Raw genomic sequence first — 13447 nt, forward strand, 5'->3', positions numbered from 1 at the left:
TGGGATCGTGACCTGAGCCGAAGGCAGCGGCTTAACCCACTGAGCCACCCAGGCGCCCCTAGCATTTTATTTTTAATATCAACACCCACACCAAAGATCATTTCACAAATTTACAGAAATGTGTACAATGTTTGAAGATAACTTAGCCTAACTCCTCACTGTAGAGATGAGGAAGCTAGGGCCCTGAGAAGTGGGGGGACTTTTCTAAGGACACCACATTGAAATGGTGGACAAATACCTCATCGGAGTTACCCAGAGATGATCACGCTTCATGATTTAATAACTTTACTTCATGAGTCATCTATGTGACTGAGTATATATAGTGTTTAGTGCCTAGTATAAGACTCCCCAAGAAGATTTCTCAGAGTAGCAATGATAACGTTGTGTTCACTTACAGATGGTGATTTAGATATCAACAGTGAAGGGAGACATACAAGCTGGAGTTGTATTTCACCTATTTCATTTTTCTGACCAGATCCAAGTTTGACCAACAGTCACACTTTCTGATTGTGTACTGGCAGCACAAAGTTTCCTCTTACCACAAGAGGAAGGGGAACATGGTCTGTAGCTACTATGACTTCCCCTCTCCCAACTTCTAGCCTTTTCACATATATCCCAAACTGTCTCCTTCACAAGGCCTGAACATTTCCTTTTTAAATTGTGAATACTGTCTTCTGGAGAGTTAACTGAAGGACTGTGTAAGACAGTCACACCTGGTCAACTGGCTAAGTCAGAATGACTCCCTAACTCCCAACATTTGGAGACTGGGATGTGAAGTGAGCTGTTTCTGAGCATGGAACATCTGGCCAGTGCACTTGAAGAGAGAGAAGTCCCTAGGAGAGGAGAGAGAAAGCAGGAGGTGTGAGAAAAGAGGTGTGAAAGACTGATTTCACTTTGAAAATCTGTTTCTGGACTGGCCTCCCTTTGCCTGACACCCAAATGCTGTGGTGTCTGACTGGCATATCCTGATTCCTCCTCTCTGCTCCGTGGTGGTGAGAGACAGCGCCAGTTTGACATGAACCATTGCCAGGCCTGTGATGATGCAGAAGAGCAAGAGCTGTGTGAAGGGGTCTGTGAGCGTTCAACAACAGGAACACAGTGAGGGAACACTGTGCTGGAGTAGCTTCAGCAGCTTCTCAGAGGAGTCAGACACAGAGCCCGACCTTAAGGACTGTACAGTCCAACAACGGAGATGGAGATGCACCTCAATCCCAATGCAAGAGAAGAAGGGCTCAGCATCTTCCACAAGGAAAGCTTCAGAAAACCTGTGCTGGAAGGTTGGAAGAGGAGGACTACTTCCAGCTGGGAGTTTGAGGAAAATTTTAGTGGAATGGGTGGCTAGTAAGATGGGGCCTGGAAGGAAGAATAGGGTAGAGATGTCGATAAGGAAGAGAGAAGGAAAGGGAGCACAATTTCAGACAGATAAAATAGTGTATGTGTGTGTGTGGTGGGGGGGTGCCTGGCTTGGAGCACAGACCACGCATGCATGGGGAATAGCCAACATCCCATTTAGTTAAAAACAACAACAAAAAGAACACATTAAAAAAAAAAAAATCAATGCTTCTCATCCTTGGTCTAATTATTACCTATTACAAAATTTTGAACAATAAGTGAAAATAATGCTTAATGAGTTCTTCTATGAAAAGAAACCATTGTTAATACAAAAGTAATCCAACACTGCAAACTCCAGTGTATTAATTATTACCCATTCTTTTATGCTAATTCCTTATGAAATATGCATGTAATGAATACATGCTATTGTCTTCACCTCTGAGTTTCCTAAAACCATTTCTGCCAAAGACTCCTAGGGGCCTCCAATTCAGTATTATGACTCTAGTTTCCATTTTTCATAAATAGATTTTATTTCATGCTTCACAGTCAACAGTTCTTCAGCTTTGTACCTTTCTTACCTCCTAACTCTTCTACATTCAACTGCCAGTCAATTCCGATGTCATTCTCTTAAAATTACTGCCTACCTCCAATTTCACCTCTTTGGCCTTACTGCAGAGAATTTTCCGGCAGAATTCTCCTTAACCATACTTCTATGAATAGTAGAGGATCCAGTAGATCTTCACCATAAAACTTATGTTATCATCCAAGTGACTTCAACCCACCTGCAATCACCCACAACATTATGTCAAAGCAGTCCAGTACCAAAGTTAAGACATCCAACTTACCGTCAGGGAGCTGAACTTCTCTATACCGAACCAGCTGACTTGGAAGGAGAGGTTTTGTATGAGCATGTTCAATGAGGGTGTCTTCAACCATCTGCATAATTCCTAGTGCAGCCTGTGGGAAAAGAGCATAGCACATTACAAAACCAAAAATGTCATCTGTGAGAATAAAAATGGCATACTGGGTGGTGGCCCATGCAATATGAAAACAACATAAACTAGTTATCATAAAAATGGATTTTTAAACCTTAAATATATTTGATCCTACTCAAATGGGTAAAAACTGAATTTATCAATCGGTAATATAGTCAGTGTGGCAGAGGTGAAGAAAAACAGACCCAGACCAGCATCGACAATGACCTCAGTGCTGTGGGAAAAGGTACCGCCAAAGCTGGAGAGGTACTGGTGATGGAAAGTTGGTCCCAAGTGAATGACCCTGACCACAGACACAAAGCAAAGGAAGTGAGTGAGCATAAGGCTTTTTAAGAAATACAACTGGGGTGCCTAGGTGGCTCAGTTGAGTAAGCGCCTGACTCTTGGTTTCAACTCAGGTCATGATCTCAGGGTTCTAAGATTGAACCCCGCCCTGCGTTGGGCTTGGTGTTCAGTGGGGATTCTGTTTGAGATTCTCTCCTACTCTACCTATACCCCACCCCCAATCGTGTGTACTCTCTCTAAAAATAAATAAAATCTTTAATAAATAAATCTGACCTTAGTTAAAAAAATCCTGTCTCTGCTACTTATTAGCATCTGACCTCAGGCACACTGTTTTGGAGACAGTACAGCAGAGTAGTAGGGAATGTGTGGGGTCTTTTTTTTTTAAAGATTTTATTTATTTATTTGTCAGAGACAGAGAAAGAAAGCAAGCAAGCACAAGCAGGGAGAGTGGCAGACAGAGGGACAAGCAGGCTCCCCGCTGAGCAAGGAGCCTGATACAGGACTCGATCCCAGGACCCTGGGATCACGACCTGAGCCAAAAGCAGACGCTTAACTGACTAAGCCACTCAGGCATCCCGAAAGTGTGGGGTCTTGTGAGAGGCTGCCAGAATTCCAGAATGGGAATTCCAAAATGCCTTCCATGTGCTAAACCTTTGGCATGTACCATTTAATTTTATCTTTAAACTCTAATTTACAGATGAAAAAAACAGTACTGAGAGGTTAACACATTCTGGAAGAATAAGTATCTAGTACGTGACAGGGTCGGGATTTGAATGCAGGCTGATTGCACACCATGTGCTCTTACGCACTACACAGTCCTGGTGTCCTACACAGAGTAAGGATTATTATTTCCATTTCCTCCTGTGACTGCACAAGGCAGCAAGAGTGGAGGAGGCAGCCATGAAAGTAGGTCCACAGTTGACCACCATCATTCTACCCCCTCATATGCTGTTCTATCTTCCTCCATAGAGCAGAGAAGTCAACACTAATGTGCTTATAATCACACTGGGGTGGTGAACAGTCTTAGGCCAGGGTAAAGAAAATCTCTTACACTGATCCATACAAGTCTGCTAGAACCTCAACCACTCACTTGCTTTGTTATGTTTCCATGGAGAAGGGCTTCAATGTGCAGCCGTGACAGGAGTTGAGGTATGAAGGCCTTAAGGCGAGGCAGGGTGACATCTGTAAAGGTGTAAAAAATTAGTGAGCTCTACCTATGAGGTTGCAAAAGAAACCACCCTGAGCTAACCGAAGACTTACAGAAGAGCTACAAAAACAGTACAGAGTTCCATATGCGCTTTACCCAGTTTCCCCGAATATTGGGAGCTTTCCATAGCACAATGGTCAAAACTAAGAAATTAACCCTGCTCCAATACTAGTCACCAATGGAGTATATATTTGATTTCAGTTTTTCCTAATATTCCTTTCCTGTTCTGTGATGTAACCCATGATTCCACCTTGCATTTTAGTAACATGTCCTTAGTGCTGTAGGTCTCCTCTAATCTAGGACAATTCCTGTCTTTCCCTGACTTTTACGATCCTTAGATTTTTGAAAGTACTGTTCAGTTACTTTATAGAATGTCCTTTGAATCTGTCTACTGTTTTCCCATGATAAACTGAGCTTAAACACTCAACTACTAGGAAGAGTACCACAGAGGTAATGCATCCTTACCAATGTATCACAACAGGGGAACAGGATGTTGGTATGCTGTCATCCTGGTGATGTTAACACTGACCACTTGCTTACAGTGCTGTCTGCCAGATGTCTTTACTGTAAGTGCACTGTTTCATCTTTCAGTTAAAACAGAGTAACTCATGCATGTTCTACAAGCAATTAGGTCAAGCCATGTGCCCATCAACGCTAACTTTTCCCATTGTGATTAATAAATATTTATTTGCGGGGAAATGTACTTTGAGACTATACAAATAACACCGTTTCCCCTTACTCACTAATTTTAGCATCCATTGGTGCACACTGCCTGTGTCAATTACTGCTATGGCATCATTAACAGTGATTTTCCCCTTATTCCTTTTCCATGCATTGATTTATTTCTTCAGTAAGAAAGAGTCGTCCCTTCTCCATTAGGACATCATACTAGTAACTGCTGCAGTGGGCGCTAAAAACAGTGACTAAAATTCAGAGACATGGGAAGGGAATTAGTCAGTGCTTACTATGGGTCATTTTATATGTCTTATCTTATAAACCTCAAAGTAGGCACCATAACCCCTGTTTTAAAGGTGAGAGAACCCAAGGGAAGATAATTTAAGTTTCTTTCCAAAGGCATCAAGCTAGTAAGTTGTAGAGCTGGCATGTAACCCCTGGCTTCACTAATCTTGAAGCGCACGCTTGTTCTCCAGACCCTGTGAGCACGCTCTGCAGATCACTATCACAACACCTACTCTCTCCGCCTACACTGAAATGATCTGTTTATGTTCAGGCCTGGCCACTAGACTGGAGGTCCCTGAACCAAGAAACCCCAACTATAACTGATCATTGTTTATCTCAAGCACCTGAAGTCTAGGGCCTGGTGCATAGCAGGCAGTCGGTAAGTGTTGTGGGACCGAACTGAACTCTGAGGTTCCTGCTACCCCAGCACCTAGACGGCTGACTGACTGACTGACAGTCATGAGGGAGCCAGCCTCTCACATTGAAACGTCAACATTCCTGGATGACTGTATGAGTATACACATATGCCGCAACAGAAGGATTATTTTGAGCAGAGAGTGTCAACCAAAAAAGCACTTTCTCTATAAAAAACACATTTTAGGTTTCATATGCCTATGATATATTTTAGAGCTTATTCTGCTTAAAATTAATATACCATCTGACCCAGAATCTAACAAAGGGAGGAAAAAAACCAACATTTTTGCTTTCTGATTGTAATGAGTACAGGTTCAAGTTTCAAAATAGTTTTAAAATCAATTATGTGGCTTTTTTTTAAGGTAAAACTCTTGCTATTAACTAGACATGACTCAAACATTTTGTGAAGTATATTAACTGTCCAAATTAAAAATGCATTCGTTCTAGTTAATGAATTTTATAATCTATATGCCTACCCAATGACTGAGGCAACCACTAAAATGACTGTCAATACTCTGCTCTTGATTTGTCACTGAAGACATCAAAAGCATTATACTTACATAATAAGTAAGGACTTGTCATACAAGGTCATTAAAAATTCAACAGTATTCTTTTACTGCTGAGCATGTGGGGGAAAAGATGAGTTGGTGAAGTAATGCTGAGAAGCGAGACAGATAAAACAATAAAGGGCACTATCAGTCTTCATTCTTCCCAATGAAACAATCCTGAAGTAATCTCATTCCATTCAGTAGGCATTCATTACGTGCATACTGAGGACATACTTTGCACTGGATACCAAATAAAGAGGGTAACAAGAAGGCATAATCACTGCCCTCAAGGAATTTAGGACTTTCAAATGAAACCTATGAAAACTAGATTTGAGATTTTAGAAAAAAAGCAACAGAGGATGACTCTTTAGGCTTTACACATTTTTCTGTGTTTAATTAACAGAGGTTCAGATGCCTGAGCACGATTCCTACGTGTCAAGACTTTCAACCTCAGCCCTTTTATCCTCTTCTGAAAAGTTCAATATTAATAAGGTTAAATGTTTTGGTCAAAATCTTTAGTCACCTGCAGAAATCTATGAACAGCAATAACTAACTGCTATGGGTCCAGGTTGAAAGCAGCAAATGTGGCAACACAGCCTGAATATGAAAGCCACTTCGAAGGGCACCACTATTTTTATCAAAAAAAAAAAAAAAAAAAAAAGTATATGCACAGCTGGCTTTAATAAAATTAGAAGTTATTAGAAACATAAATACTAGATATCAGGGTAAATCAAAATGATTTTAGAAAAAAAATAAAGAGGCTTATAAGCAGAAAAAGTCTCACCATCCAGGGCTTCCTTTAATTCATCTTTAGTCCAGGCCACTTCAGTCATCAGCAGGCGGAGGTAGTACATGGCGTGCTGGTGAGGCTGCTCAGCTCGGAAATTGTTAAGGGATCGCATATACTAGTGAAGGAAGACACAGGTTCATTAATTTTATAAGTCCTTTTAAAATCATCTGAAAAGATCAACTATAATCAAACTTTATTCTGCATAAATCCTGTGTTACTGGGATACAGGAATATTTGCTTCTTTCTCCTTTTTGAAGTGAGGTAATTTAGAATGGGGCTTACTCATATATTCTCTGAACCTTTAATTAAAGGGCATGCTTTTTCTTTATCTGGGCTGCTGCTTTATCCACAGCATCTGACATGTATTCTAAGTATCCTCCCTGTGGGACATCTTTCAACCCTCAAAAAGTCATCCCCAGTTTTCAGGGCCTGCATCTCTTGGTGTCCTTGGATTCTGTACCATAAGGACATTCCAAAAGTCTGTATAAGCAAGGAAGTCCACTTACATATGCAAAATATTGGATCTTCATTCAAAAACTACATTTGAAAATGGTGATTTTTCTTTTCTTTTCTTTTTTTAAATTTATTTATTTGACGGAGAGAGATCACAAGTAGGCAGAGAGGCAGGCAGTGAGATGGGGGAAGCAGGCTCCCCGCCAAGCAGAGAGCCCGATGTGGGGCTCGATCCCAGGACCCTGGGATCATGACCTGAGCCGAAGGCAGAGGGTTAACCCACTGAGCCACCCAGGCGCCCCAATGGTGATTTTTCTTTTGGTGTACAATTAAGGTCACAGTTTGGCTTTTAAAACTGTTATCTATCCCCTATTTCCATTATCAGGCCAACTATGAGTTGAGTTTAACTGAAAGACACCTCAAGCCTAAATAGTTTGCACTCATGTGACAAGGTTCTCATGACAAGCAGACCTCAGTCTGAAGAATCATGTGTCCTTCTGAAGTGGAGGGGGGATGAAAGTTTCAAGGGGTCTCTCGCAGCTACTAGGTATACCTCAGGCTTCTCTCTGAAAGTCAGTGCGGCAACATCCCCAGCTCTTGAGGGTCAGGTGTCCCCGAGTCACCAGGGGTCACTTCTGGGTAGAGGAAAGGACTTAGCAAAGACAGAGTGAGAGGCCTGCCATAGGGTTAGCAGTGCTTTCCCTCCTCTACTCTTAAAAATGTTCGAAATAAGGCAAAATTACCACCTTATGAACAACAAGATTACAAAAGTGAGTTCAGAAAACTTACTGCCTCTTTGATAATTTCAAATCTTTTTTCATCAATCTCAAAAGTAGCCATTTTCTCAATAATCTTCTTTAGCAAAATCGGCTGCTTGTCATTGTAACCTTTCACCGAGAGCTACAAAAAAGAGTTTAGAGTATTAGAAGTCTAAAAATATCACAAAAAAACCTTCCAAATAAACAGTTTAAGCTTGATTTTTAAACACTGAGAAAATCCAAAGCCAGGTATATTAAAATAAAAGTGAAGAAGAAATTCAACTAATTTATCTTCTCATAAATATAATTTAACTTAGGAAGAGAACATCTTTATTTACATCTTTATTTACTAATAACCCAAAATCCTAATTTTGTTATTCTTAAACAAAGGCAATAATCAGAAAACTCACCTGATGCAAGATTACAGCAGAACACACCACATCATCAAAATTCAATTCTCATTAAATCAAAATTAACTGCAGAATGTGTTATAAGTTTAATCTTAAAAAATAACTTCTAAGGAATGCCAGGCTTAAGGTGGTTTTTAGAGACGTGGTAAGAAGGTAAAAATCACCAGTAGTTATCATCTAGCGAACTGTTAGGAATGTCTCAAAATTGTTTATATTTAAATATTTTTTAAAAATCATCTTTGGTGAAATCAGACAGCCCCAATTCTGTGTGTGGGCATGTATATTTTTGTGGCATTTTGCCATTTTTGTCATTCAGTGTTGCCTTAAAAGGATCCGTATGTCTCACCACTTGCTTGTTTGATGAGCTCTCCTGATGTATCAAAAGCCAATGGCAAAACAGATGTACTACGAAGACACACTGTCTGTATCATCAGGATTTTTGCCTTGGGACAATTTACTTTAATAGTCTCCAAAAGCTAACACTGGAAAAGCAGGGGCTGCCTATTGTACTTCCACACGGTGGAACCCACAGCAATAGAGGACCTACTGCAACTGAAGAACTATGAAAGCCTCTACCTTACACAGAATGACGGGCAAGAATCTCAGAAGTGAAGGCCATTATTGACTATGGAGGCCACATCATGTACCATGGGAACTAGATTTACAATGAGCAGAAAGCTCATTTTGTCATGAATTAAAAATAATCCATTTTAATGGTAATATGCTACTAAAACTCAAGAGCAAAAAATAAACAATAGATTATTACTTTTCTATTTGGAATTTATTTTGATCTCTGAGCTTCAAATTTCCCTAGACTCTGAAAATGGTTAGTTATGTACATACTTACACATTAAATGAAAGCTACCAGAAATTTTACTTGTTGTGGGGGGGGAAGCACTGCAAAATAAAAATTTTAAAACCCTAAAACCTTTTGTATAAGAATTGATAAAGAGGAGTACAGAGTACACAGCACATGCTCTCATTTTAGTTGTTACTAAAACGTACAATATTTTTTCAAGAAAAGTGAAGATGAATGTGTGCCATGGAAGGAATGTTAATTTGGAAATGAGACAGAAGTTGAAACACATCAGAAATAGTTTCAGGGAAAAAAATCCAGTTATTTTTTGGGATGTTTTTAATGATGATTATTTTAAAACACACTTAAAAGTAGTTAATGGTGCACGCTACAAAATAAATTAAATGAAAACATCATATGTATTTGAACAAAGGAGCTTTCTATTGCTGTCAGCAAAAACAAAAGAAGCTTATATAGGAGTAAAATTCAAGCACCACAACAGTAACTACAGATATCTTTCACTTAAGGATGTTAATACACGCAAGCACATGGGAAGAACAACATGCTTTCAGAATTAATATGTTAAACATTTCAAGCAGAGGAACATGCAAATAAATGTAGCACACATACATGTTCACAAATTGCACTAAACTCTATGGAATCATTCATTAGTGGAACTACTACTAATTTGAGTTCTTCAATCATTAAAAAGGTGCAAGGAAAAAACCATCAACCTTCTCATTTAAAAATGCGGAAGTTAATAGTTTTCCCAAGCTCAACATAACACTTAAATGGTGTGGCGCCTTTTCTTTGGTTTTCATTTTACTTACAAGTATTGCATTCATCCCTGATGCAATGCCATAGCTCAAACCTGAGAGGCGTGCTGCATATGTATACTCTTTTAAATCATCCTTCAATAACCTGATAAACAGGTATGTCATGTTGCAATGGAGAGGATCAGCATAAATGTAGCGACTAACAAAAAGAAAAACAAAAGAAATGCTTTGATACCTCAGGCAGTGGCATGGTAATGAAGAAACATGACCGAAGAGTATGGATATGCAGCCTCATGATCTGAATGTCTAGGGAAACAGAATCAGCCAACCTTATGTTTTACAATGGCAGGAAGACATTATTCTGTTGTGAAAGACTGAGATTTCACATAGAGAATGGGTGAGATCTAAACCTCAATCAGGGTCCCATTTTGTTTGAGGAGAAAAATACGACAATCTGATGAAAGATGTTAAAAAAAAAAAAAAACAGAAATCAAGGAAAATTTGCATAATGTGAATGTAATCACTGAATACTTAGAATAAGAGCTAACTGAAAAATTAAATAAGAAAATATGATTAGCCATAAATATTTTTTTAAAAAGAAATTAAACTCATACCCTCAATCAAAAACGCTTCCATCAAATCAATATAAAAAAATGTTGATGAGTGGAAGGCTCTAAGACGTGGGTACTTACATACATCCCATAGATGGTATTTTGGAGGTCATAGCTCAAGCCTGCTAGCTCTGCTGCATATGCATACTCGTTGAGTGAGTCTTTGAGGAGCTCAAGGTACAAATAGGCCATGTTACAGTGCAAGGGGTCCACATAAGCAAATGGGCTGGAAGAAAATGTTGACAGTAAAATAGCTGATTTATTACTTCCCAATGTGATGGGGCCTTTCGAGATGGATCAAGAAACTGAACATTGGTTAATATCATTTCCTGAAGATATGGTTTGAATTCTTGAGTCTGTTCTTCTCGGGAGGCAAAAAAATACAAGATGTCTGAAAAAGAAGCCTGAAGTATGCCATGTGTTCTGGTGGTGCCGAGGAGGAAGAAGTGACTGCTTGCCCCAGATGGTGTGCGGTCAGACTGACAAATTAGAAATCCCCCCTAAGGAGTGGGGACAGGCCAAAAGGCATGCCTGCGTTGAGGATGAAAGAACAAGGCATGCTGGGGTGCCTGGCTGGCTCAGTTAGAAGTCACATGACTCCTGATCTTGGGGTCATGAGCTCCAGTCCCACACTAGCTACTTAAAATGAAAAAATAAATTAAAAAAAAAAAAAAAAAAAAAAAAAAAGGAGGCATGGCCGACAGAGCTCATCTGGCATTTAATGTCCTCCTCCCTTTAAGCAAGCCATACTCTGGGTGGACAGGAGTATGAGACTGAGAAGTTTGTGTGCTGTGATTTTTGAACTTAAACAGGAAAAACGGATACCTGTGAAATGTTAGCTCATATCTGAGTTCCCCCACAAACCAATAAAGTTACAGCACTGTCAGTAAAATAATTGATAATTCCCACCATATAACTGCAGACAGAGCTAGGAAAAAATATTAAAATTTAAAAAAAAATAAAAACTTAAATGAAGAAGAGCAACCAACATGAGGAAACAATCAGAGAGTGCAAAAGCTAAGCAGGACCACAGCGATCCCCTAACTTGAATCATTTCCCAAATAAGAAACACAGCTTTCTGCATGTCACCTGGGCTGGTAGTGGCAGAATTAGGATTCAAATGCAAGACAAGTGACAAAGTCATTTGATTATATGACACTGCTTACCTTTATGACAAATAAAAGTCATTTGCTCAACAAATGTGTACCACATGCTTACTACTGTAATACATGGAAGCAGGTATGACTCAGAAGAGCCTACTGCTAGGCCTTTCTCTAGGTACTGGGAATAAAATCAAGCAAAGCCACTGACCTGACCGAGTTTAATAGTCTAGTTGGAGGAGAAAATAAATCTTAATATATCAAGTGGGGATAGTGCTATGAAAAAAATTAAGCAGGGTAAGAGGAATAGGATTGAAGGGCAGTGGTAGTAAGGTGGGATGATTGCTAATTTACATAAGATAATCAATGCCTCTCTCATAAGGTGACACCTGGGCCTAGACCTGAAGGAAGCAAAGGAACAGGCTCTGGGTATATCTGGGTGGGGCTGGTTGAGGAAACAGCCAGTGCAAAGGACCTGAGCCCAAGGTGCCTGCTTGGCTTGTCTGGCAGCAAATTAAAGTTTCACTCTATCTGTAGCACAGTAAATATAACCAATATACTGATGGAAAAGGCAACAATTTTGTCAAACCAGATAATGAAGCAAAAATAGAAGAAGCTTAGCCACTAAGAACTAAAATCAAAGAGAAAATTCTGTAACTACATAAACATTCTCCATCTGGAAAATCTAAATGGATGCTCTGTCACTGTTTTTAAAGTACTGTATTATATACATGACAATTATAGTACCGTATATAGTACAATTAAAGTACTGTATTATATACACGACACACTTCCTTCTTTAGGCAAACAACAGCTCAGAAACTCAGAGCACAATTCACAAAAGCAAAATTATCAAATAAAAGAGAACCTAGGAAGGACTTAGACCCACAGGCACCTCTGTGCCAATTTCAGGTGGAAGTGAAAAGCCAGAAAAAGCCAAGTCTGGGAGCTCAGAGCCATATGGCTCAAGCTTAGAACGCAAGTGCAAAAAGTGTCCTAAAATGCTGCATGCACAGTAGCTGCGCTGGTGAGCTCTAAGAGAGAACGTGATTAAATCGCAATGTTCAAACTCTGGTTCACTTGTTAATTAAAAAATAATATTATTTTGTATTCAGGTGCTGTATGCTCAGAGTTTTTAAAACTGTATCTAAGAATGGATAATATAACCCGGTTTCTGAAAATACTAAAAGGTGTACACACACAGAAAATGTCTTGCAGAATACATAAGAAACCTAACAGTGTGAACTCTAGGAAGAGCAAAACACGGAGAGAGGAAATTTCAGGAAGCAAAACTATCAAACGGTCTCTCAAAAGGTAAAAAAAATTCATAAGCATATAAGTCAAATGGGAAAGTGGTGACAAGCTGCTTAAAGTGCTACAAATATCACTCTGAATATCAAAAAATAAAACCAGCTTTGTAATGCTCTCTACCAACACCAAGCCATAGCCAGACAGCTCATGTTTAGTGTGAGAAGTATCTCAGGAAGTTCCAGGCTAAGTCCATGAATCTCCTGCTATAAAATACAGTGTTTACATCCACCTGCAAGCTCAGCTGTACATGTTGGTGAAATACTAATTTTCTATTTAGAGTTTCTTTTTCCCTATTCCAAAACATTTAAAAATGCATTTAGTTTTAATTTCAAATCAAGTAGATCAAATAAAAATTAGTGAACATTATTATGTGATGACCGATCTCATAAACACACACCACTGAATTTTAAATAAAAAATCATTAAGTATAAACTCACAAAGTAAAATTTGAACTGGATGGTACACTGTACTATACAAATAAATAAAAGGAGACAGAGATGAGCTACAGATTTATATTGTGAAATCATTCCAACAGTAGTATTCATAAATGTTACTAAACATGTTCTTCCTTTTTAATTAAATCATTTTTAAGTGGCCATGCCAAGAACAGAGAAAACAGTATCTAAGGGCTTCAGACATGTAAAGGCTGGAAAGGACTCCAAATGGTTTAGTAACTACCACCTCCTCCTCTGGGCAAGTTT

At 39.1% G+C, this 13447-nt stretch overlaps 1 protein-coding gene across 4 annotated transcripts in view; it reads right to left on the bottom strand.

Moving 5' to 3' along the window:
- The window catches only part of IDE (insulin degrading enzyme), a 115752-nt gene that overhangs the window by 12780 nt on the left and 89525 nt on the right, over positions 1–13447 (bottom strand). For 3 of the 4 annotated variants that reach the window (XM_047701958.1, XM_047701960.1, XM_047701961.1), the window contains exons 15-19: positions 10417–10561; positions 7774–7884; positions 6526–6646; positions 3703–3794; positions 2178–2289 (exon numbers count right to left, since the gene is read on the bottom strand). In XM_047701958.1, the coding sequence (XP_047557914.1) occupies positions 2178–2289; positions 3703–3794; positions 6526–6646; positions 7774–7884; positions 10417–10561 (581 nt within the window). Of the gene's footprint in view, positions 1–2177; positions 2290–3702; positions 3795–6525; positions 6647–7773; positions 7885–9778; positions 9924–10416; positions 10562–13447 lie in introns of all 4 variants that reach the window. The other variant, XM_047701959.1, reaches the window with a different exon arrangement.

Source organism: Lutra lutra, chromosome 14 (assembly GCF_902655055.1).
Source record: "Lutra lutra chromosome 14, mLutLut1.2, whole genome shotgun sequence".
NCBI lineage: Eukaryota > Metazoa > Chordata > Mammalia > Carnivora > Mustelidae > Lutra > Lutra lutra.